The sequence below is a fragment of the Diachasmimorpha longicaudata genome, chromosome 9, assembly GCF_034640455.1.
Source record: "Diachasmimorpha longicaudata isolate KC_UGA_2023 chromosome 9, iyDiaLong2, whole genome shotgun sequence".
NCBI classification, from domain to species: Eukaryota; Metazoa; Arthropoda; class Insecta; order Hymenoptera; family Braconidae; genus Diachasmimorpha; species Diachasmimorpha longicaudata.
The window spans coordinates 5,638,343-5,665,506 of NC_087233.1; the positions used below are offsets into that span (position 1 = coordinate 5,638,343).

At 38.4% G+C, this 27,164-nt stretch overlaps 1 protein-coding gene across 4 annotated transcripts; it reads left to right on the top strand.

Annotated features, from left to right (window-relative positions):
* Window positions 1-196: 196 nt before the first annotated feature.
* Window positions 197-27,122, top strand: LOC135166104 (proto-oncogene tyrosine-protein kinase receptor Ret). 4 transcript variants are annotated; one of them, XM_064128097.1, is made up of 21 exons: window positions 197-400; window positions 881-952; window positions 1,770-2,061; window positions 15,236-15,457; window positions 15,863-15,981; window positions 16,064-16,199; window positions 16,528-16,781; window positions 17,018-17,195; window positions 17,308-17,405; window positions 18,839-19,110; window positions 19,390-19,581; window positions 19,693-19,859; window positions 20,124-20,366; window positions 20,516-20,624; window positions 21,172-21,337; window positions 22,736-23,040; window positions 23,907-24,102; window positions 24,167-24,296; window positions 24,696-24,897; window positions 24,991-25,166; window positions 25,513-27,122. In XM_064128097.1, exons 3-21 carry the CDS (start codon window positions 1,983-1,985, stop codon window positions 25,923-25,925), a joined length of 3,657 nt encoding a protein of 1,218 aa, XP_063984167.1. In that variant the 5' UTR covers window positions 197-400; window positions 881-952; window positions 1,770-1,982; the 3' UTR covers window positions 25,926-27,122. The 4 variants fall into 4 exon arrangements, with proteins under 4 accessions (XP_063984167.1, XP_063984166.1, XP_063984169.1 ...); XM_064128096.1 differs by lacking the exon at window positions 881-952; XM_064128099.1 differs by lacking the exon at window positions 881-952 and having other exon boundaries at window positions 25,564-27,122.
* The last annotated feature ends 42 nt before the right edge of the window (window positions 27,123-27,164 follow it).

Below are 27,164 nucleotides of genomic sequence, written 5' to 3' on the forward strand. Positions count from 1 at the left end.
TCTCGGTCGAGTCGATTTGATCGGAAAATTAATTTTTCACAGGGGATAATCAGGGTTAATTGCCGGCAAGTGAAAATAGAACGAAGGGTGAAGAGTCCTCAATGTTCCTCTGGAGTTTAACACAAGGTGTCTGGTTCCTAGTTTGGTTGGCGCGCAGGCGCGTTAAAATTCTGCTGATAACAGCGTGCGCCCCTGCGGTGTTTAGTACCGGTCGTAACACCGACGCGTCGTGACGTTTGAATTTACTCCGATTCTTCATTGATAATTGTCTATTCTTCCGTCCCAAGAGCATCAGTTGTATTTATTTTTATTAGTAAAATGAATAAACAATATTTTCCCCTGGAAATTAACCCCACAGATTATGAATTTAAGTTCGATAATTTTCGCGCGTAATTGGATGGTAAATATATCGGTTTTTTAACGAATTCTATTGGCGCAATGCAAAGGGGTGTCTCTAGAATAATTAGTAAAATAAGTAGTTAATTATCTAATGGGAAGGTACATCTCCCAGGTGATGGATCAATGTTTAAATTTTTTTGCGACTAATTTAATAATTTAAAAATGTTTTCGATGGAGAGAAAAAATTGTAGATCTTTCGCATCTCAAGAACATCAGATATCCCTAGAATAATTAGTGAAATGCGTGGTTAATTAAGTAACTCACAGGTACATTTGTCAGGTGATGAGTTAAAGGTTAAAAAATTGGGGGGAATAATTCAATAACAAATAAACACGACACGTTGAAAATAAGGAAACGATGTCATGAAAATTTGTCCTCAAATTTCTTGATGTTAATCAGCAAAATGAATATTAAAAATTCTTTTCAGTCGACTAATGAGATGAATATTCAGTTTTTCAATCAAATTACAATAAATATTCAGATCTCACCAGCTCACGGAATTACCGACGTTAACTTGACATTTTTAAGCGTCTCCAGTGGCACGTAAAAAAAGGTTTGAAAATTAAAAGAGAATTCCCGGAGAATTGAACACATAAATTACGCTCCAGCTTTTTTATTTGAAGGATGCCCAGAGCATCTCGCTATTTACGCAAGGATAATAGAATTCTTTGTCACCCTGTGAACCATAAAAAATCTCCAGATTCAAACGTAAATAGCGAATTTAGCATTGACGTCACTGTTCAGAGAAAAATAATCTATCAAAAAAAATTATTTAGAAACTTTAGGAAAATTATGCAATTCATTTGAATTTCTAAATCCCGAATTTATAACTTCCTGTTCATAATCGGGAGAGCATCAGGGAGTGTTTGAGGATTTTGCATTGAGTTAAATTTGTTGAGTTAATTAGAAAGGCAAATTCAAGGTCGAAATTAATGTGATTATTCCTTCTGTAATTGATTGAGAGGTCCTTTGCATACAAATGAATATTTTTTGAAGCCAACGAAGTGATTTATTCTCACAAACAAAATCATTCGTCAGAGGGCGTCAAGTAATTAAATTCAAAGATAAAAACGTGAACATTTTTCCCCGTTTTAACTCACAATTCATTTAAACTCAACGAATTATTTATAACTTCTCTGGAAAACAAGTCTCGTTAATTTCGAAAAATTCGATTGCATGCACATCCATAATTACACAATCCAAATAATTAAATACAATAATAAATTAATTACGTTTATCCCAAAAAAATCTAATCTAAAAATTCCAAATAGTTTTTTTTTTTCATCTCAACCTCACAAAACGTCTCCTTAACAATCCTCCCATCAAATCACCACACATTATCTTAACAAAACCGTTATTTCGGTGATCAGCAGGTCGAGGGATGTCAGCAGGGGCACGTGTGGGGTCGCGAGAAGCCGCGATGAATAAATAAGTGGCGATTAATTAGCATTCGATGAAAACAGTTCAGTGACTCATTCAGTACAAACGTGAAAATTTAGCACGTGCTCTTCGGCAAAAGTGACCATAAATAATATCAATAATAAAAAGACAAATACAAAGGCGCTGTAGCCTACGGTGAAGCTATGATGGTGAACAGTTGGAGGAAGGTATGGCTGATGCAGCTGTCTCTTGTATTTACAATTGCTCCTACACTAGCATCGGGTGAGTTAGTTTTATCAACTTGGCCTTTTATTAAGTTTCTTCTTCATCCGCTTTTAGGAAGCTCCTTCCTCATGTTTCTCCAGTCTATTGTACGATTATCCGACTGTTCGAGGTTTCGACCTGCATAAACGCTTATTAGTGAGTGTGAATAGGAAGGGGGAGGGGGGGGTATGCAGATGGGACACCATGACTGAAGAATAGATGTTAATTTATGCGGTGGGAGTGGATAACACGAGCAAGTGGATTTGGATCATTAGAAATTTTTTTTATTTCCTTTTCCCCCCGGAGAGATGGAAATTCTCTCCTGGGGGATCAATATTTGTTAATGAATGAAGTATACAGATGTTTAGAGGAGCGTCGGATACGGTAGCTCGGACGAATAGTTCAGGAATGGAATAGAGAGTTGGTAAATTTTTGGGGAAATTTTGTTCGGAAATTGGAAATGTTTTGTCCTGTCGCTATTTCAGGGAAAGTTATACAGAATTCTATATTTTTTGGGGAAGGGGGGAGGGGGGAATGAACAGATAATCCGACAATGTGATTTGACACTGAAGATTTATATCAGATTATTAAATTATAAAGTGGGAAAATAATGTTTGATAATTTTTGTCTCGATATCGAGTGAAAAAGATTCGAACTTTTTTTAAAATTTTTCCTGAGCTCGATTTTACTCATTAAATTATGAAATTCCATTACTGGGTTGACCTTGACGACTGTTAAATGATGAGCTAATGAATGTAATTATGAAACACCCTTTCCATCTTCACCCGTTGGAATGTGGAGGAGAGCTTTTTTCTTATTAATCTAAGTGGTGACTTCCAGGTTGTCACGCATAAACAGCGAAAAGTAATTAATTAAATGAGCCAGTGCTGCGGTACGGGGAGATAATAGAGTCACACACACTTATTGGCAGAATGTTTCTTAAGATCGATTCACCCGGTAGGTCAATTGCAACCTACGTTGATGAAAAACCTTGAATTTTTTTCTCGCAGCTCTAATAAAAGGGATCGAAGGAAAATTAACTGCATTCTCTCGCTTCAATCATATATCTGCTCTATCCTATTGCACCGGAAAATAACATAATGGTTTAAATGTCTCTTCTCCCGGAAAATTTCTCCCGGAAAATTCCCCTCCCCCCTTCCTAATGAAAAACATTAATTAGAAAAAATAATTCGTAGGAAAAAATAATTCGTAGGAAAAAATAATTCGTAGAAAAAAATAATTCGTAGGAAAAAATAATTCGTAGAAAAAAATAATTCTTGATTCGTATGACGCATTAACCCCTCCTCACTATAATCCCCTTATTGTGTTAAATAACAAAAAGAATATCCCATCCAATTACCATCGGCCACTGTCATTAGTGTGTGAACTAGGATAATAGACCAATAAAAGCTGCACTCATACATATTAATCATTGCCCGTAGCTACCGTTTTCCGATGAACGCACGTACCACAAATATTTCTCCTGGAAACTATTGCATACCATCGGTTCTATGATTGACCCGTCTATCACATGACTGTTTATCCATGACGGTATTTTCCCTTGAATTTCCCTGTCCTGACGTCTGCCAGGTTTCGCCCACAAATTTTGCGTTCGGGTAGAACGCACGCTATCAATTTACTCCTGACACTAGTTTCTGGGAGTATCGGGACAAAGGGCAAATGCTCGGTCTAATTCAGCGGCGAAGTGGTAAATCAAGAAGTCACTTTTGACTATTGATCAACACTAATGAAGGATTTATAACTATCCGCCGATGGGAAGACGAATAAAAAATTAACGAGCAAAGCAAATAATTGATTGCGATTATTTTTTTAATTGACATCTTCCTCTTTTAAAATTTACAGCTCATTTGTGGACGAAAATTTAATATTTTTTTGTGGCGATGGATCATCGAGTTTTGGGATTCCCCCCCCACAAATTCATTCCGGCGATTCCATCCCTGTCATTACAAAATGTAAATAAATCGGAGAAAGGGACGACCGGGGGCTTCTCATTATCCTTTAAAAAGAGTTAATGATACCATTCTGATATTTAATCGAGAACACTTCATTAATCCTGTCGTTGTCACCGGCCTAACGACCAACGGGGGTGGCTTGAAAAAAAAAAAAATATTCAAAGACTGCGCATTGTTTCATGCGTCAACTTCATGTTGCAATTCCGACACCATCCGTTGTAACGCGTGTAAATGGGGGAGAAAAGAAAATGCGAGGGGTTGCGTTTTCTCTAACAACGCATAATCAAGCGTCTGTACCCAAAGGCATCGATTTTTTTTTTTATTCAACTCCTTTCTAATTGTTTTTCCCTCTCGGAAGAAAAAAAAGGTAAAAAAATATCTGGTGAATATCCAAAAATTTTCAATCAGCTGAAAATTCAACGTGATTCAGCGCTTCGCTCGTCCGACGCCTTTTAATTATGAAATCGAAACACATTAACGGATTTTTAGAGGGACGGGAGGGGGAGAGGGAATGTCTGGCTGAACCGGAACGACTGCCATTTTTTTTATTTGACGTTGGTAACTCGAAACGGCGCGGTTTCACCCTCACGGAGCGACGCGAGGGGGGAAGGGGCGACTTCTTATTGCTCCCGTCACGCTATCACCCCTTTTCCTCCCCCACCGGGTCGCTATCCTACTCGGCCAATGTGCACTTGGGGAATCGATGAAGGAGGAAAGTCATGGGCGAAATAATTTTTCGAATTGAGATGACCTTGCATCCTTTTACATAAAAATGGAGATGAATTATTTGGGGGATGGAGTTGAGGAAATGAAAACTCTTTCGTGAAGTGACTCTTCACGAGATCACTTGGGGTTAAAGGGAAGGGGTGGGTGTATCTTTCAACTGGGGAATCGCAATAATTTTCAGTGTCAACGGGTGAGAAAAAATTGCGTTGGGATTAACAATTCGATTATTTAAATTATTTGAATGGATAAAGTCGGAGACAGGGAATTTTTACGAAAAGCGACTTTCCACCCGCTCGAGAGGGAGTGAAGTGTGAACTTTCTGAGCAGGTGGGGATGAAAATGTACGGGCAGTTTGTTATAATACAATGGGAGTCTGTAAATCGGACACAGGGCACCTTCCAACAGCTCCATCGACCAAACGACGGTCGAAGCCCGCGCATAGATAAAACGTTATCGACAATAGATCTATTGATTCGCCGTCATAACGTAATATCTGTTTGAGGTTGAATGTGTGGACAGTGGATGAAAGGGCTAATGGGATAAAAGTAAAAAATGACCGAGGGGAGGGGGTTAAAAAAGGATGGGAAAGACGAGGTTATTTTACGAAGGGTAAACAGAAATATCGGTAGTCATGGAGCTACCGTTTGCATCGTGAAAGGGTTGCAAATATCCTGAGGTGAATCGCGATTACCACTACATGTGTCAGGGAGTGCAAGGTCTGTTAGTAAAATATGTTCATCCCTGGTATTTCCATTAATTGATCAGTAAATTAATCAATTGTGGAGCTAAATAAAATGTAAGAGTTTTGATCATTTTTGTTGGTTAAGAAAAAAAGAGAGGAGAATTACAAAATAAATAGAGCTATCGTAAAACAGCATTCAGTACTGAGTCCTTTTGACTGTTAGAAAAAAAAAAAAACTGATGAATAGTGGATTGTCCTCTACTTGCTCTAAAAAACTTTTTAAATCACCGGTTTCCAGGATTATAGTACCAACGAGACTGTTGCTAACAGCCAGGAACTTTTTTTGTGCAGTAAATTTTTACTCCCCTCCGTTCCCTCGTTTACGTCATTGTCAGGAAAACAATTCTGTCCAGGTGTAGACGATTTTACAACACCGGAAACTATAAATGTTGCATCCACTATTTTATAAACAAATCAAAAAGTATTTTTACTTGAAAAAAAAAAATTGTTTCAACGGCTGACTATCGCTGAGTAAAACTCCTAGAATCGACATTAATTATTAATTCACTTTATTTGTTCATTTATTCGTCTATTAATTCATTTAATTATTTATTTGAATTGGAATGAAGACATTCAATAGTGAACTAATGGAGGATTGCGTGAATGGCCGTGAAATTCGCTGGAATTTTTCCAATTTCTTCGTCATTTTTTTTTTCTGATATCTTTATCGTGTACTATTTTTTGCCATTTTTTTTTTGCCGCGTGGCAATGAAATCTCGGAGGTTGACGAAGGCCGACTTTGCGAACAGGGGACAACGAGAGCTGCCCCGATGCTATTTTCCCCCATTGTCAGTTCATTGGCCAGACGAGCAGAGGAGCAGTTCGCGATGGAACTTCTTCCAGTGGAGAGTTTATTGGAATTAAGACGAAATACAGTTGCGATTACTAGATTGATTGGTTTCTATACCGGGGGTACTTGAACACTGGCGCATCTGGATGAATGACGTATTTAAATTGAATAAGATACCTCCCTTGAAGTTTTCCCATTCACTCCAGTAGAATTTCTCCGATTAATTAATTCAATCAAGCTCTAATTATATATTTACTCGAGTAAAAGCGATTTAATTATCAAATGATGAATTCGCATTTTTTCCAAGTGAATAATTACACAATTTGAAATGAGCTGTTATCACTTCATCAAAAATTTAATAAACCAATCAATAACAAAATCGATAGGAGAAATAAATTTCTATGAATTTCTTCTCCCGGGAATAATTACCAAACACTATTTTTCACGCGAATGACAAATCCCTTTGAGCTTAATTTTCTCGTACAATCTTTCTTCGACACTTTATTGCACATTTGGTAGTTCCATCATGTACACAACCGACGAAAAAAAAAAAAAAAAAACTGTTGACAGCGGTGATGGGTTATGTAGTGCAGAATAGAGGGAAATATCGATCAGTTTAAGAGCCAGTGTTTACTCAGTATATACTGAACTCACTGGCACTGGAGGCTTTCATTGCCAGTTCACATGCGATGAATTTCTGGCCTTAACCTTTAGCGACTGCCATCAACTTATCAACCATCAAGTTCAGTAATAAGGTGTACTGAGAAACAATGAAATGACGATCATTAAAATTTTAACCATAGTATCGTATCGATCGCGAATGGGGCCATTGTATTTTTAGAATCGCGTTAAAATCGCACTCGATCGCTCTCGCGGAGCGGAAATGAGGATAATAACAGGGAAATCGATGATCAAATATTTTATCACAAATTGATTATCACAGTTTATCAATAAATATTGGCGTACAACGAGAGGTTTTCTATCGATTGATTTGAATTTTTCATTTTTTGATGAATGAAAAATAGCGATTGTTTATAATGCGGAAAATTGAGTAAATTCGCTGAAGTTTCTTATGATGCGAACTTCCCTTTGATGTTCATTGAGACTCCGGCCTCATCTGTAGAATTAGTGTAAATAGCTGTTCGTTTCTATTCAACAAAACGAATCGAATTCGTTTGAATACCGGCGTTTACTCCGGATCATTCGAAAACTCGTACCAAAAATATCTTCTGCGTTGGATAAAAGATAGACGCAGCTTCGGATGCTTCGACTGTACTTCCGGGAGGGGATTGTTTTTTGAATTCAGTCTCCGAACACGAAAACCGTCAAATTTCGATTAACTGTCCGAAATTCATCGATTTCAATTAATTCAATGGACCAACTGATTGATTTTCATGGGATAAATACTTGTGAATTAATCATTTAATATCTATTTAACATGCGGTGCACACAAATAATAATATTTTCATTTATATTAATGAATTAATGGCGGGAAAATTTGAAAAAGTCACGTCAAGGAATTTTTAATTATTTAGAAAATTTAATTAGGGAGCAATTGTTGATTGTGCAGTATTGGGTGGTGATTATTAGTGATTTTGATAGTTGTACATAATGTACTTGGCGATGAGGTACCCGGTAATGTGTACATGAGGTCAGGGGTAAATTAAAGGTCAATCGGTTGTCGGATTTCGTGACGATGGTCTGACGATACGGGCGGTGTCTCGCGAGACCGCACCTTCGGTAACCTAAATGTCTAATATGCAGGGGACGGGTATCAGACCTCATCAGAGGGTTCGTGCAAAATGTCAAAATAATAATATATTTCAATACGAGCTCGGAATACACCGGTGAAAATATTTTCTTGGCCAGTGCTTCACTCCATTTAGTTAATAAAATATTGACTCACCTCCGATGAACAACAGATTTCTCCCCAGCTAATCAACTTTTTATGTTGCAAAATAAATATCAAGGCCATCTACCCGTATTTACCGTACGTCACTCTCGGCGAACGCGAAATTCAATCAGTTTTTCATCGCATGTGACGACGAAACGCACGAGTTTTTTCAAACATTTCTAGTTTTTTTTCATCACTCCCCTTTACAATCTGAATAACTGTCGTTTGATGGAGGGCACAAAACCAAATACGACTAGACATAACCGTACAATTGGATAATAGCCGGCTCTATTTTACACCCCGAGCGAAACGACTGTATTGAATGTCGTAAAAAAAAAAAAATCCAGAAATCTCGGGGTTGACGGCCGATATGAGTGAAAGACTTGTACCCACGTGTACATTTTCGCTGGATCCTGAATACAGTTTTGTGAATGAGAGTACATATGCGACTGTCAGCTGCGCAGACAAAAAATTTATCGATAACTCTGACGACAAGGAGCTGTAACATAAACTACATGAATATGCGATTCAAATAGGGGACAAAGAACTTCGAATTCTTCGATTTAATCGAACGGTTCACTTATTTCCCCAGGGGAATTTCAATTGTATTTTAGCATTCGTTACGACGAGGATGATTACTATATTTTTAATATTTTTTACATTACTTAATTAATTTTTTTATTATTTAAGTTGGATATTGAGGATCATCGAGTCTCTCTATATTTTTTATGAAAAGAATTCGAACTTCAGAATTCCGTAAATAGTTTGGAACTTTTCCTGCCATTTTTACGGAATAATTCGATCAATACTTTCGCTCAAGGTCACCTAATCTATTCCATATCGATAACACCGAAGCTCGGAATGAGTGAGAAATGTATTCCATCACGTTCCCGCGCATGATACGAAACCGTCGGTCCGACCTCTCGTCGATCCACACCACTCTCTCCAGGATTTTCATCTGCATTTCGTGACACGAATCCCGGCTCGCTACACGCACTGTACACATGACAGTGGACAACACTAGTCTCTCTGAAAAAAAAACTCTGTCACGATTTAATTTCCGGGGCAAATTAAACGCACTCGGCCGTTGTCAGACGTAATCCCAATTTTGGAATTTCTAGAAATCTCATTAAGTTCGTCTTTAACGAACCTCTCATTAATCCTGTTTCCTAGATGTAGAAAGGGATGACAGGTAGGTTGACAGTTTCAATAATTTTACTGATTTTAGCACCGGGAATATTTACTGTTATTTTTAGTCAAAGTTGTACCTGAAATTGTGAAGATTCCGCGGAATAAAAGAGGCGAATAATTTTCCGTCAGAAAATTCCAATAAAAAATAAATGAAGCAATTTTTCACCAGATAATTATCGACTCTCCGGATATTCCGCGTTCCCAGGAAAAACCGCAGGGTAGACAGACCTCAGAATATTTTATAACCGGGAATTCGACCTGTTTCGCTCCGGTATGTTTTCCCACTAATTTAACAAACGCCGAAATACCTCGCCACCTAGAGAGCTAAACCAAATCAGTATGCACAGTGCCAGGTACACGTTGCCTCGTAAAACTAGAGAGTACCAGTGAGCTTCTCCATGTAGTCCCGCAACGCCCAGCTACTTCCCCAAGTCATAAATAAATTCAACCGATCGTATCACTGGGTTATGATGATAATTATCATTTCCACTACTCCAGTGTACCACGAACTGCAATTGAAAAGTTCAATGGGATGTGAAATTCTAGTGTTATCTCCGGGAAGATATCAATGACCCTATTATTAGCAATTTTTATTAACAATCGAGTCCTTCAACCGCTTTTTAGAATCACAATTCCACTGATCAGTGCTAATTTCACTTATTGACGTCCAGAAAGACAACTATTCACCAAAAATGATTATTAATTATTAATGAGAGTAACTAGTGTAATCAGGGGAGGTGGGGTAAATGACTCATTAACGAGATAAAAATATATAAACACTTTCTATGAATTTTCGTCGAGGTTTTTAGGTACAATAAAATTTAACGATTAATTAACTTAATTTCCGTTTAATTCCTCTCTGCAAAATTACGATGGCATTATTTACCCTTTGCAATCTGATTTCGCAACCACAGAACCAACTGTGAGTTTCGTAACTTCCCCTAAACACGTCTGTCTCCCCCACCCCCACCCCAGTCCATGAAAAATTACCGTACGTGATGTAATGAAGTTGTAACTTCCAAAGAACAAGAACTTTCCAAAATATACGACTGCAAACATTCATGATTAATCGTTGTCTATATATAAATATTGAAAAATACTTGTCTCCCAGTTTTCCATTCATCCGCATACAAATGAATAAATAAACTCCGGGAACGTCACAGGTGAGCATACAATAAATCAGCCAGTCCGATTCGAGAAGACAGAATGAAAACAACACCTGACAGGTCTTCCAACAACAAAAAGACCATTCCTCATTGTTATTCCGGCGCTTCTGCCCCCTTCCACCCCCACCCTGTTATTTCATCGGCTTTTTACACTATCAACAGCAAGTCTTGTAATTCTCCCAAACAGCGACGGTCGGATGGTCTGAAAATAGTCGAAATCTATATTTGGATTGTGTTCCAATAACCCTCACCACCGCCCTGCACTCGAGATCTTGAATCGTAATTCAAGAGCGATTTTTATTATTCTCGTCGAGTGCATTTGACGATATCGATAGTATAAACATCTGGAAATTACTAGATTAATTTAAAACATCGAATTTATATAAATAATATATTTTTTTCTGGGGTAATAATAATATTAAAATTGATATTTACCACGAGGAGAGAAAATTCTTAAAAAATTATAAACTGTATTATATATTATGTATTATATAATATATGTTACATTATGTTATATATGTTATATTATATTATATATGTGACATCATATATTAACAATATTTAGACAAAATTACGAGCCAGTTACGCATTTTTTCATTAAACATTTTGAACTTTTGCTGAAAAATTGCGTAACTGTTTCATAATTTTTATCGAATATTGTCTTAATCGGCAGATTACGGAACAGCACATAATTTTTAAATAATTTTTCCCTCCGTTCATGAAGACGATTCCCGACATCGCATATCCCTTGAAATTACTTCGGTATATAAACCCTCGAGGGCTGGATACTGAGTCTCAATTTTCTCCCCTCACTGCACTGACCCTGTTGAAGCAGGTGCTGTTGTATGGTTGCCGGTGAGGATATCCTATCTCCGCCTTGAGCTCAGTTTCGGGAATCGTAGCCCAATGGGGAGGGTTTCCACGTACGTCTTCTCATTTGCAGTTCTTTCAGATTCAGCGATGTTATTTCGTATCGATTGTTTCAGTTTATTGGACGAATCTGAGGGTTATGGTGGTGCAGTTGTGGGGGGGAGGGGGGTTATTGATTTGGGGAGAATCTTCGGAGCTTATTAGACCGATCAAGAATTTTCTCGCAGGAATTTTCCTGATCGTGAGATCAATTTTCGCGGATTTTTCCAGTTTTTCATTTTTTTCTTTACGATTTTGCATGAATATATGTATGTGCAGACAAATATATACTGTGTAATATACATGTAAATAGGTAGAATTTTATATGTATATGTATAATATATTTTATATATTCGCTATACATAGAGAATCGATCCGTCATGCCCTCGCGTGTGAGATAAAAAATTGAACCAAAAATAAAAAGAAAAATATTTTCGGAAGGAACATGTCTAGCGGTGCTAATGGAAGATAGATCAATCCAACAGCTGAATCGGTGACCGAATTTCCCGAATATATCGGGCTTTTTCCCCAAATGTTGCGCGAGTAACGGAAAGTGATAAAACCTAATGAATGTCAGGCCTTTTGGAGCTGCTCCCGGTGAAATGGGTCTGACTGGGAAAATCTAGTGAGATTAGTCTGGTTTATACCCCTCAATAAAGGGGGTTTAGCCTGCACATTACCTCTTTTCTGAAAAGCAAACCCTGTACTACAGAAACAGCCGAACCGTCGCGCTATTATTTTTAGCCGGACTAAGACATCTTCAAACTTCCATCCACGATTAATTAGTCTAATTAGTTATCTGGATGTTCACTATTTTTGTTGACGGAATTCAGTATTAAGGGAAAAGGTATTAACACGCGGAGAAGAAATTTTCCCTCAAAACTATCGAACGAATACCACAAATAGTCAAAGTTTAATTAACAAAATTAATTTGTAATTTAATTAACTCCGGGATTCTTCAACAAAATTTTATCCATCAACAATTTTTATTGACATTGAGAATTTAAATTTGTCTACAAAAATATTAGATGTCATAATTTTTATCACATATAATACCACAAGTGGTTCAAAATTATCGAATATTTCCCGATAGATTCGTTGCAAACAAATGAAGGAGTCAAGTTTTTCAGGCTAAAAAATCACGAGTGCGAAGCACGAGTGATTTTTCCTGAAAAACTTGACGACTTCATTTGTATGCAGGGAATCTAGAGGGAAATATTCTATAATTTTGAAGCTCGAGTGGTATTCAGGGGATTATTTTTCCTATCCAAATTTCGGCCAAGAGAATTGTGCCATGACATGAAAAGAGGTTTATTTGGTTAAGTGTCGTTTGTTTACCAAAATATTCAAAAAATTATCGCTGATATTCGAGGTAGGCTATACAAAATATCAACAAATGGTGCAATTCTATTGGCTGAAATTTGGGGGGGAAAAATAATCATAATAATTCTTTACCTGGATTCGAATATTTTCCAGTTTTTTTTTTTTCGCCGGATCATCCCCATTGTGACCGTCTTCACCCCCCCCCCTCATATTTCCAAAACGACAAATCCCAATATTCTCCGCTTCTGTCCCCAGATCCGTCTCAAGCCCTCGCCGATACACTCGAACCCGTCCCAGTCCCTTACCTCGTGCAACATCAAACAGCCGATAATTCGGCCGCGTCAGCCGCCCCCTCCCCTCCGATGTCTTGAGACCGAACGTCTTGTGATATCAGCATTAACTTACCTTTTACCGCAGTAAAAGCTCTCTTGGATATGCTAATGCCCCTGTTAAACACGCCAAGGATGTTCGATACGCTTACCATGCGTTATGCCGCTCGACAGCCCCCATCAGCCCCGTGGATTTTCACCAACATAATCCCATTTCCTCGTAATGCATGTGTACACGTGTGTATCCAGTCGAAAAGCCCTCACACTCACGTGCCCACCGTATTAAGCCACTGACACGCAGTTCACCACCCTCACCGTTAACTTGACTTTCGCGTGACCCATCTCCCCCGACGCTTTAACGAATGCCACCCCTTTACCCCTCGCTCGCCGTATCTTATCGGAGGGCGAGAGAAAAATGGACGAGTTATCAAACCCTAGACAAAAAAAATTGACGTTAAAAATGACCACCAAACAAATTATTTGACGTTTCAAATAATTTTTTAGTTGATCTTTACCTCCGGTGAGAGATCATAATTAATTAAATTTGATTGAGTAATTAATTAAGGTGATTTACTTGATTAGTTACTGCGTAATATATAAATAATATCATTTTTAATCTGATCGTCCGCTTGATAATTATTTTAAACTTAAAATTAACTGAATTTTAATCGCCAAATTACTCCTTTCTAATCATGAAAATCATCCCTTAAAAAAAAATTCTGCAAATGCATTTTCCCACTTCATCCCTCGTGTCACAATCTCCTTTACAACATTTTTTTTTCTCCGAATTTTTTTTTCCTCACGTTCGTGTTCACCCACCCCCACTCCACCGGTCGAAGTCTCCAATACGATCCGTTAGAAGTTACAACTTCGTCTTTTACGGTCCTAAAACATTGAACCCCTTTTACGGCTATTGTTCCCTCACATCTCCCATCAACCCAACGGAAATTGTTAATACACATTGAGGTGGATGAACATAAGGAAGTTGAAAAAATAAACGTTAATTATTGAATGGTGTTAGTCCGGAAAATAGTGCACACGCGATGCGAAATTGGAATTGGCTATTGGTGGATCGATGACAGCCAAGGCCATCAGACATTTCAACTTTAATATCAAGGGTAGTTTTCCTTCCTGATGCCGACAGGGAACACTTTGTGTGCACATCAGCTATATTTTTCGCTACGTTGAACCCACTGAATCCACCTGATTTCCATATTTCTAGGGGTTTCTCAATATTCGCATGATGGATCATAAGGAATTTCATATTTTCGTAAACAAACGTCTGTGGAAGGTGCTATTTTGCGAGAAACTATCGCTCCCAAGTGGTATCGACACTCGAATCATTAAATATAATTAATAAAAATTGAATTCAAAGAAATTTTATTGCGGTAACGGAGGGGCAAAGCGAGGGAGATCACTTTTGACTGACCTCCAGTTTTCCGTGAATATCTCGAAATCTGAGGGAGATAGAAGATTTATTGTTATGACCTTTTTTATGGAGCGGATTAAGCTCTACAACAAATGTAATCACGAACATTTCGCTATCTCTCTCAGATTCGGAGATATGGTACTCGCAAGCTAGCAAGTAGTATAAACTGCAAGTAGTATAAACAGGAGTCAGCCGTTAAGTGAAACGAGGAAAATTCGAATTAAAATCCTTAAAATTCTGGGTAAATTCGAGCAATCGAGGGGACCATGGGGTAGTGTGAACCTAATTACGTTATACTATTTCATCACCAGAGAGTGAACTTCAGGCTAGCAGACGTGTCCTTGTTAGAGGGGACTAGAGCGTGGGCTAGTTGATTTATGCGCAATCTTCATCGGGGTTGCGGTATTGTTGGTCCTTGCAGCTGTCTGAACTTCCGGAAACTTCAAAAAATTGGAGAATTATCCCGCAGCCCGAGAGGGGAAAATGATTATCACATTTTCCCGAGTGTCATAGAAAAGTCTCTGGGAAAATTTGAATTTCTTCGGAAAAAAATTGCGTTAAATTTCACGCAACAAATTGTATAATTTACGTGGTCTAACGACACGTAATTTCCCTTTTTTTTCACGTGATTTTCCTTTTTTTTCACGTGATTTTCCTTTTTTTTTCACGTGATTTTCATGTTTCCCTCCGGTCGTAATTTTCCACTCCATTGTGTTACAGCTCTCTACTTTCCCCAGTCGGACTTGACGTTGAGACTGCCTTATTTTGGTAAAAATAGTGGGCCCACGACTCCGCACATCAGTATCTTCGTCTTGAGAACATTAAGGAATGATCCTGCGGTTTCCAGGGATCCGAAGTACCAAATTGTTTCGGAGAATGATAGATCGGTGGGGCTCGACGCCCGGAGTGGAGAAATTAGTCTGCAATCTCTCCCCAAGAAAGGTACACATTCATTAATTTTTCCGTATTAATTACTGCGGTGGAATTTATTTATCCCAGCGAGAGCGATATTGAAATTAATAAAGCGATTGGAAAAAGAGCATCTGATTTAATTCAAAGGTCTCATTTAATTACTTTTCATTCAAATATTCCACATCAGGAGAACATAAAAAAAGTATTCTCTCAATTGTTTAAATTACTTTGGACTTTATTTCCTGTAGAATAAATAAATAATAAATAAATATTCGAAGGATTAAATTAGGATTCACGTCTGTTGTATCGAATGCGAGGGAAAATTCGAAAATTGTCGGCTGAATTTCGTCTCATTTGCATGAATTATCGATTTGAATTAAATTTAATTTGCAGATTCAAGAAAATTTATAACAACCATATTTTATCACTGAATAGGTGGTGTTAAAACAATTGTTGTCGAGGCAAAGGAACGTGGTGGTGATGCAACAATAGAGATTAAACTGCAACCCATTGAAATTAAAGGGGAGAGGATTAATTGCTCGGAGTTCACTCAAGTACTGAACCCCTTCATCAATAATACGATTATTAATTCGATGATGCAATGATGCGGGTCTAACGAATTATTTTTATTTTCAGGACGTGTGTTTCTGGAATGTAGCTAAATACAAAATATATGAAAATCAAGGATCCACGATGCTGGGGACAATTGGACCCGCTGCGTACGGTACCTTGTGCCCAAGTCTTCGAGTCACTCGTTATGAATTGCTGAATGGTACCTTCAGAAATTTTATTTCGACTGTATAACTGTATAACTCTATTATCGATTATCTCATCAATTTCCTAGAAAACTATTTCTGCATTAGAATTGTTTTTATATATTTTTTTTGTCAAAAAAAAATTAAATTTGTGTTTTTTTAGAGTCTAGGGGATTTCACTGGTTATTCTGAGGATTATTTCAATGCATTTCCCACCAGTGGGGACCATCATATATTGGAATAGAAAATAGAAGAGAATTATGGGTTTCCACAGTTGAAAACGCTTTTTCGTAGCTCATTTTTTTTAAATGTTTTCACAGATCGAATGTGTTATTTTCATTTCAGGAACTGATTATTTTCACATAATAAACGAAGAATTGTACTCCAACGCTTCGTTGGACCGAGATACCCTGGAGCCCCCAGGGGGACCGGGGCCTCACGTAGACCTGCGAGTCCGATGTTTCCTCTGGGAGGAGAGGACCGGGCGGCAATACATTCACGAAAAAAATTTGGACGTCGACATACTTGATGAGGACGACAATCCACCAATCGCCCAAATTGATACCAACGTTGAGATAGAGCTTGCGGACTTCAAAGCGGTGAGAAAAAAAAATTCCCAAAAATTCCGGAAACCGATTTCCTCACTTTTTTCAAATTCCCCCCGACGACACCATAAATACCTTAAACGAGATTAAAGTTATGCAGTCGTCACTCCTCGCGTTTTATCTGACTACGCGCTCTTTTTATTTTACCTCGAGCTTGACGCATGGCCGACATTATCAGCAGCTTTTGCTTCCCGGTATCGCAAGAGCTTTACCTCGAATTTCCCTCGCAGGGCACGAGACTGGACAACAACGAGCTCATGGTGAACGACGCTGATGCCGCCTCCAGCAACATCTACAGCGTCAGGATCTTGGGGGATATCCATAATGCCTTGAATATGACATTCAATACGATGTCCATTGAACACCCGACGCGACCGGAAACCCCTCCGTACACCGCCATTTTCACAAGTACGTGGACAGAGACAAATGTACCCTAAAAATTTATCCAACAATTTTTTCTTTCAACTCATATTTCTAATTAAAAAAAAAATTATATTCAATGACCTTCATCCCTCCCCAGGAATATTCTCGAGGACCACTCTCCTTCCGAAATCTCCCTACAGAGTCATCCTCCAAGTAACCGACGAGTCGCTGCTCCCTGGCAGAGGTGAAAAATCGGTAAGAAAATTCGCTTCGCCACAAAAAACTGTTCCATTCATAACAATGGAATTTTGTGAGAATCGCGGAATGATTTAAAGCGTAATTTCCGGTTGAGACACAGACCGTCTATAGCCCCCCCTCCCACCCACTAATGTGAATATCGCCTACACGTAGCAGCATTCGATGAAAATGAAAAAAAAAAAAATCGACTGAGGCAACGATTATCAAATAGCAATTAGTCTGCCCGGACGTTTGAAATCAATGCTCGTCCCGCCCCTCGCCGGATCCTCAATAACTTCTCCCTAAGTATGAATAACGGAATGAGAGTGTTTGTACGTGTGAAATTGCGGAAACGTTTTGCAGGAAGTGGAGCCTAATGGCCCTTGAATTAAGATCGGATTTTAGGTGAATTAATCTTTAAAAAACGACTGCTCTCTAGACATTATTTTCCCAGATTTGCACTCGACTGAAGTGACTAGTGATTTATCCCTATTATTAATGATCATTAGACTCTTTTGTATTTGTTAAAAAAATAAATTGTACTTATAAAACATTTCTATTTACATTCTCATTATTTTTATCATTTTTTTTCTGTTTTTTCAAGTCTTTTATTTAACGCGAGAATTTCTTGTTAAGAATTCAAATAGGATAAGTTTTTGGAATAATTTTCTCGTGGAATGACAAACTTGCACAATTTGTATGTTTGCGATAAGCTTGGGGAGGAAGATTGCCGGCCGAAAATAGTTCACCAATTTTTTAATGAGGATTTTTAAAATTCTAGAGTCTCGTGTCGAAGTCTCGTTCATTCCGTGCAGCGACTGTGCACCGGGTGACGGTTCGCGTGTAATTATTCTCTTACGCAAAAACGTGACCGTAATACATCAAGATCCCGAACTCGAAGGGCTGAAGGGAGGACTGCAACGTCCCAGCATTATAATCCCTTGACGCATTATTTTTTATAATCCAGCCACTCGACGAGACAAGAAATATTCAGTAAAAATTATTTCATAATTACGAAAATTATGAAATAATTATTTTCTTTTCGTCGATCGCGTACAAAAAATATGACTATAAATTATGAAATCCTTCAGGCATGTCAGAAATAAATTAGAATAATTTATAATACTCTCTAATTGTTGGTAGAAAAAATTTACTAGACTCATTAAGCCCTTTTATAATGAATGGAGAAGAATGTACTACTAGTTCACCATTTTTAATTGATAAATGGAAAGAAATATCAATTTTACATTTTTTTCTAGTGATTTTTTAAAATGTTGTCTAGATCAGAAAAAAAAGTATGACCATAAATTGAGATCTATCCCTATAAAACAGGTTTACGCTACCGAATTTTATGAATCGAAATTTTTACTTTTTCTCCAGTAATTTTTATTGGTCTCTGCTCTTCGTGTACGGTATAATCCCCCTATTTACGGGAGTCCTCCTATTTTTAGGTGAATTTCACACTGTCATTCGTGGGACCCCAGCACCATACGACATCCACAACTACTCCAACACCACTGGATAAACCAATTTCTTTTCCCGATAACATCGTCGTCGCTCGGACGGCCTCCAGATTCGCCAGGATTACCCAGCCATTTGTAAAACCCCTGGCCAATCAAATATTTACCATCGTAAATTCCAAAATCTTCAATATCACCGCCAAAGGAGGCATTATTTATGTCGCCAATGAGACAGCCCTGAGAAATGCATCTGAGAGAATTCCGTAAGTTATAAAATCCAAACTAAAATCGAACTCCGAAGAATTCTACGATTTTAGTTCAAAACTCCTCGAAAAACAATTTTTTTGTCAACAAAAAGACGAAGTTCTTCCCCTTATTTTATCAAAAATTTCATTTCACCCTTTGAATGACTCAAAAATTCAAGAATTCCCCAAAAAATATCGGTAAACGCAAGAGAATTCTTCCATAAAACGTTAAAATTTTTATTTGAAATTCCCCGAACGTACCAGGACTCCATAATTGACGATCCCTCTCACGTTCAGATTAAAGATTGACTGGATATCCCCGAATCGCAAGGTATCCACTCAAACCCTGGTGCTCCTGGTGGTTCCGGAGATGACTAAATCAGCAGTGGGTAGTTGTTTCGACCAACCGGGAGAGATTCACTCCTGTGCAAACGCCGCGACGCAGAAGGAATGTGAGAAGGTGTGTGGAGTAGGTGTGGGAATATTTATGTGAGTAACCCAAATGTTTTCTCTCAATTGAGCCCTAGGAAAAGAGAAAAATTATAGTCCAATTTAAATGGTTCCATTAACGCCGCACCGTTGAATTTATTTCGATCCCAGGAATAATGCCACATCGAGCTGCATCTGGAGATCGAATAATCGATCGCATTCTATCACCGAGAGATATGAAACATGTTCTCCGGACAGGACTCATTGTCCTGATCATGTGTGCGATGAGCTGGAATATTTAGATCATCGAATATGTCCGCAAGATTGTGCCATCGAAGGTGAGTTACTTGAGGGCAGGTCAATAAGGCAAAAAGAAAAAAGAAAAATTTTTTCTAAAAAAAATAGTTTATTCGAATGAACAATTTTTTAGGCGAATAAAAAATTAAATAAACAATCAGCACCTGTGCAGCTGAAAAATTATTGCTATTTTTATTTTTTGAAAAATCGTACGATCATAAAATAGAGAGAGAGAGACAGAGAGAGAGAAAGAGAGAGTCATTAGAGATGAAATGAACTTAAATTCTTTGCAATTTTTACTACAGAGGAGATAACATTCGGGGTAATGAACAAAAACGGAAGGGGAATAAAGGAGGCCGAGGGGGTGTGTGTTTGCACTGACGAGATGAAATGTACCTGCGGTCGGGCGTACCGCAATGCTGCAGGGAAAAAGGCGAACAGCACCATAAACAGTGTTAAGGGCAGCAGCAAAGATCCTCGAGATGGGGGGAAAATTAAGAGAGAGCGGGAAAAAGAGGTGGAAATGGCTGTATCAGATGCCCATAAAGGTGAGTTCTGAATGCTGTAAAAAAACGAGGGAATGATAGCGTGGGAAGCCATGGGAAAAATCCCATCCTGAATTTTCTCCATTCGAGGGGAGAATAATTGAGAGTGGAAAATAGACAACGCGGATTGATCGGTCGCTTTTTATTTTCAGTTGCCTCTGGTTCCAAGTGCGGGACCGAGTGTGTCATCGGAGTTTTTTTGGCAATTTCCATTGCCATATTTATTGTCACTGGCATCGTCGCTTGTTGGTGGAAGAACAGGTGGGTCACATTTTTTTTTGAAATAATCACCGGGTAACGGGAAAGGCAAAATTTAATCTCAAAATTTTTCAAAATATTTACTGCGAGAGCTTTTATTTGTTAATTTTTTTTTATAATTTCTCAGCTTATCTTTGCATGAACATACAGATTACAAGATGAGAATTAAAAAAAAATTACTTCAGTCCTTTGTAAACACGATGACATTTACTCAGGTAATTGTTCCCCAGTTTTTACATTTTTCGATTTCCCTAGACTCGAAGATATTTATTTGCCTATTTGCCAATTTCGCTTCTGGATTGTTGATTTATGAAGATGTTTCTCGGAAAATCGTAAAACACCACCCACCCTCCATTCCCCGATGGCAAAGAACAGTTTAAAGTAAGAAAAACATTAAGTTGATGAAACTGGTGCTTGACGCCAGCGTCAGGGGGTCAGGGGTCAGTTGCGATCGCTATCAGGAACATGCAACCTTGCCTACACCTCCTGAGGGCGCAGTTTCACCTTTGACCTTCGTAAAAAAAAATAACAACGATATTAATCCTTCCAGGGGTTTGCGAAAGGGAGGAAGACGCGAATGCAAACACAGATCCGATGATATTACCAACGGCCTTGGAATTTTACCACTTGATTATCTGGACCGAGGGGATGGACAGCTGATCAACATCGAGAATTTTGCCAGCATTAACCGCAGTCTCCTCCTTCCGAAAAATTCGGTGAGCGCTTTTTTCAGATCTCGAGGATAATCCCATGTGAAAATACTCCAACCCCTCAGCTATTCTGATTTAATTAGTATATAACACCCTCTTAATGTGCTTCGGGGCTGTGTATTCACTTGAATTTACATATCGCAGGAGTTTCCGAGAATTCGTGCCAAGATTATAAACGAGTGATTATAAAGGCCGAGTGAAAGGAGAATTTGAGAGTCTCTGAGGAGTTCTTAGAAGTTATTTGTACCGGTGATGGTGCAGTAATTGCTACTCAAAGGATCAGGTTAACGGAAAGAATTTTTAATTCAGTGGGGAAGAGAGTGACCTTGCAGAGGGGTTTTTTATTGTTTCACTCTGACAAGATGCGATCGTTATCGGGGATTGCACGAAGTCAAATGGTGGGGAAAAATGACGGAATTATTCACGTGATTAAAAATGAGAAATTATTTTGCGAAGATTTTTATGGGGTGGAAGAGAAAAAATGGGAGACGTTGAGAAATTTCTAATGATTATCACAGGTTAAAGGATAATCGGTCACATAATTTTTTCTGATTCAGTAAAATTTATTAGGAAATTGAGAATTTAGTGGGTCTTCTATTCAATTTTTATTAAACTTGATTGATAAATTACATATTACCAATTAAGATTAATGAGCGCAAAAAATAGTAGGAACAATTGTATTCCGAAAGCTTACAAACTCGATAACGCTTTATAAAACTAATTAAGATGAGAAAAAAATTTCTCCGGAAGAAAACCACTTATCCGAGGGAAAAGAATTCCTTGCGGCGTACGGAACTTTACTACTCACAGCAGAGGATTTCATATGGTTATGGGAAAAGTAAGAAGAGATGAGTAGAAAGTGAAGAACCGCCCTTCAAAGTTTCCGTTCTGCGCTTTTACTGGGAAATCGATTGCGAACAAAAAGTCGTGTGAAACCATTGGCTAGATTTCCCCGAATCCGTCGAGCTTTACTGTTTTTTTTATGGGCCGTCAGTGGATCCCTCCCTTTTATAATATTTTTTCATTGTCCACATATGGGATAATTTCCACGAAGACTCCAGTATTTTATTCATTAAATTTTTCTGCTCTCCTCTCCTCAGCAACTTATTCGGTTAAACTTTTGTCTATGATTTTTCATGTGATAGAAATTTCTTCTTAATAATTTTTTCAATACAAAAAATCGCATAAAATAAGAACAGAATTTTTGAGAGACGAGAGCTTCAAGTATTTTTAATAAATAATTTTAGACTCAATTATTTTTAATAAATAATTTTATAGCCTCAAGTAGCCTCAAGCCTCAAGTATTTTTAATAAATAATTTTAGCCTCAAGTATTTTTAATAAATAATTTTATCTATTTAACATTATCACTCACTTTGTAATTCCACTTGAATGCAATTTTCAGCCCGACCCAAAATGGGAATTTCCACGCTCCCAATTAACGATTGAACAAGTCCTCGGTGAAGGTGAATTCGGCAGAGTACTTCGTGCAAGGGCCGTTGATATTGGTGATTGGCCGGGTCACACGACAGTTGCAGTGAAAACTCTCAAGGAAGATGCCAGTGGTTCTGAACTTGCCGACCTTCTCTCTGAATACCAACTTCTCAAAGAAGCCCAGCATCCAAACGTCATCCGCCTACTGGGGGCTTGCACAACACCCGGTGGTCCAGTCTACCTCATCATCGAATTCGCGGAATTCGGCTCCTTGAGGTAACGAAGTAGAAGTGAATTGAATATTTGCATGAATAGAGGGGAAATGGGAAATACGACGAAACAGTCAGTGCTATGAATGTAAATGCTAGGGTATACGACTTAACCGGGTGAACGTGGCTCTCTGGTGACCAATATCATCATAAAGACGACCCCCCTACCAGACCCGGAAATTGTCGGCGTATTCCATGACCGCGAGGAACGCATACCACAAGAACAATAATCGTCTGGTCGTGTCCGAGTGTCATAAAACTTTTGTAATTAAATTTTTCTTTTCCCGGTCTTCCCTGGCGCTTTATCGGGGAAACCACGGAATTTTTTATGGTATTATAAGCTCTAGGGGATGAATAACAATGGATATAAAATTGTGTTCGACGTTCGAGGGTGGAAAAAAAATGGATACGACCCGAAAAAAATATTATTTGGATTGAAACAGCTCCGGACGAAAATTATTTGATTTTAATTTACGATTGCGATTATTGAACCGCCCAATAAAAAAAATTCTATGGGATTGTTGATTTGTTTTTATAGTAGAATTTATTTCTGCGACTAGAAATATTGTTACAACAAATCTCATGAGGGAAAAAATTCGATTTTTTATTGTTTTTACATCAGAACTGACAACTTCCCTTTTTTTTATTTCTCCAAATAAATTCTCCTTTCCAAAATTCAAAATGAAAAATCGAAAATGAAGGAAATAAACAATGACAGCACCATCTGGCAGATTAAACCGCCGATAGAAACTACTTTCCCAATTTTTTTTACACAGAAAAAAAAATAAAATCCACGAAAAAGACATTTGTCGTTGTGCCTTGGTAATCCACCCCTCCCCGTTCGAGGAGAATTCACCCTGACTTTTCCTCCAGAAATTACCTGCGAAGAAGTCGACATCTGGAGTCCGAGGGCCGGGTGCCGTGCTCCACATCGTTACTCTCCGCATCGCCAGGTAACGCCCGGGATGACGTACAGGATGCATCCACAAATTACGAAATAACTCCCCATGATATTCTGTCATTCGCCTGGCAGATCAGCAAAGGCATGGCTTACCTCGCCGACATCAAGGTAAACTAATCACTTAATCCACCCAGGGGATGAGCTCTTGTTATAATTTCAATTATCTCAACAGCTCGTACATCGAGATCTCGCCGCACGAAACGTCCTCCTCGCTACTGGAAAGGTTTGCAAAATCTCAGACTTTGGCTTGACACGCGATGTCTACGAGGACGACGCTTACTTGAAGCGAAGCAAAGGTCGAGGTAAGATTAGATAGGGCTAGGGCAATGACTCTCGATCAAACATAAAACGACAATTGATTAAGGTACAACATCAGAATTTCCTAGAAAAATTCTACGATTCGTGTCAGAAAAAATTCATTTCCTCAGCTCCGAAATTTTTTTTTGTTGCGGAAAATATTTCTTAGGGTGAAGATGTCATTCCTCAGGTCACTTCCACCCCTAAAACCAACCCCTCGATAATGTAGCTTCAAAACAAAAATTTATAACTGCTCTAAATTTTTTTAATCAAAAAAAAAAGTGACAGTTAATCCTGCAGACGCAAAAGGGTAAAATCCACAATCAGGGGTTCATGTGCCTCATCGTTTGCTCTCCCTCTTCCCCCTAATCAGCCCCACTCATCACATATTTTTTTCTCCCCAGTTCCAGTGAAGTGGATGGCACCCGAGTCATTAGCGGATCACGTGTACACGAGTAAATCCGACGTGTGGAGTTTCGGAGTGCTTTTATGGGAATTGGTGACCCTCGGGGCATCCCCCTACCCCGGAGTCGATGTTCATAATCTGTATAATCTACTGAAAGCGGGATACCGCATGGAGAGGCCAGCGAATTGTTCACCTCAGCTGTAAGAACTTGCCCATAAGGACGAATGGAATACCGCTGTCCACTTGCACAATGAAATTGAAGAATAATGACGGAAATATATCCTCTTTTGCAGATACAAACTGATGGTGTCTTGCTGGCACGATGAAGCAGGCATGCGACCGTCCTTCAAAGAGCTCACCTGTCAGTGGGAGCGTATGCTCGAAGATGGTGTTGAGTATCTTGACCTTAACCCACGAACTGTTCACAATCAGGCGTATTTCGCGTCCCTCCATGCCCTGGACAGTCCAAGTAAGTCCTTCAAGAGAATTTTATCGTGTCCTGCATGAGAAAATTTCGGAGAGAAATCTAGTGCATTCAAAAATTTGTATTGTTTTGCATTTTTTTGCTGATTTTGTAGGAACTTCGGTTAATGTTCCCCAATGCAAATGATTTAACAATCAATTATTTCCGGGAATCAAAACATATATTGTCACCACAATTATCAGCGAATGAGCTAGATTTTCCCCTGAAACTCCTCCAAAAATATCGCAAAATTAGCTGCACAATGCAAATAATCGTGATAATGCTCCCCAAAACCCCCAAAAATCAATTGATTCATACCACTTCATTTGACAAACAATTTACCACATTATAGATTCAAACAATGACGGAGTAGTGAGTGGTAATTTCAATGTCTTCCGTACAGAGGCTGTTAACTACCTCAGCAAGCCCTTGTCAGAGCCAATAAACAAGTGCGACAAGATCAACAAGCTTCAGGCACTCTGGCAGGATCCGATTTGTTCATTTCCAAATGGAACCGTCAAATCGACGTACGTCAATGACAGACCGGACAATCTGAATGTCAATCACTATGAGAGCCCCATCAGACTGAGGAAGGTCAGTGTTGTCAGCAACAGTGAGAATGACCTGAGAACACCGATCAGTGAACGACCCCAGTCGTACATTGATATGCAGGGGAAAAAATCGGATCAGGAGGATCTTCTGCTGTTCAATGGCAACGATTCCAATGATAAGGATGACGAATCCACGAAGAAACTCACCAAGTGATTACAGTGATAATAGAGCGATACCAAAGACTTGTCTCTCAGTGTAAATAGGATGTTGGGACAGTGTGTGGTGCCATATATGAACAATGCTGACTAGGTGACTATTTTCAGCAATAATTGTTCGCTGATTTTATTTGTATAAAATATCGTTATGTACTTAATGCAGTCATAGCCTTAAATTCTCAATGGAGCACTGAAATAAAATTCTCTGTTGAGTGGGAACATTTGCTGGGAGAAAATGGACTTTCGAGGAGCAGAAAATTGTGAGTAAAAATATTTTAAAAGATCGAGAACTTCGGATCGTTTTTGGGACAGGACTGGACTCGAAGGATTTGTTTTTTGAAAAATTCTGGTGCTACTGACGTATTTTTTATTCAGTCACAGAATTTTTTTTATCGTTGGATAACTTTTACGAGAATTGTAAGAGATAATTTACGATACCGTCAAGTAATCAGTAATTGTACGTAATTTTTAATGAGCAGTTCTCTCCATGAGGAGAACATTTCCTTTAAAAATGTTGAATTGAAGTAGAAACGATCAGAACGAATCATGTCGGGGAATCCCCTGCTAATGTAGCTCCGGTGTTGGGTCTGTCGCGCATTATTATTGCGCAGGGGAATACGCACACTGCTTGATCTTTGAAAAATTGTTACTGGTGGAGGAATGGGTTTTCCCAATTAAGAATTTCGAGAAAAGAAAATTTAAAAAAATTTTATCGCGCAGAATTTTTGAGTTCTCCGTCGTTAATGAACTCGGATTAATTATTCAGAATATCCTCGATGTTTGCTCTTTCTCTCAGCGTATGAACAAGTGCTATACAATCAAATTTGTATGCTTCCTAAACTGAATAAAGTATATTTTGTTAATTTAGATGTAGGTGGAAGCGGGGATTTTGGCAAAAATGTTAGAGATGGTTTTTGGTTTCACAGTAAAACCGTAACCGGAAATGTAACATTGAAGACTGTATTTTTTCGTACCTTAATTAGTCAAGATGACGGACCTCCTCGCTTTATATTTGTATAAACCACACATTCCACAATTAGTCTTCTATTTATTCTGCTGAGGATATGATTTAAGTGTGCAAGCACAATGTGCAATTTTCAAGGAGAAACGTGAATGATTGCATGTGTATCAAAGGGACTTTATTCTTGTGCCATGATGAGTTTTTCGTTTTAATAAAATTATGAAATACTCTAATTATGAACTGTGTCCTCCGAGAAAACATCAGTCACATTCAATT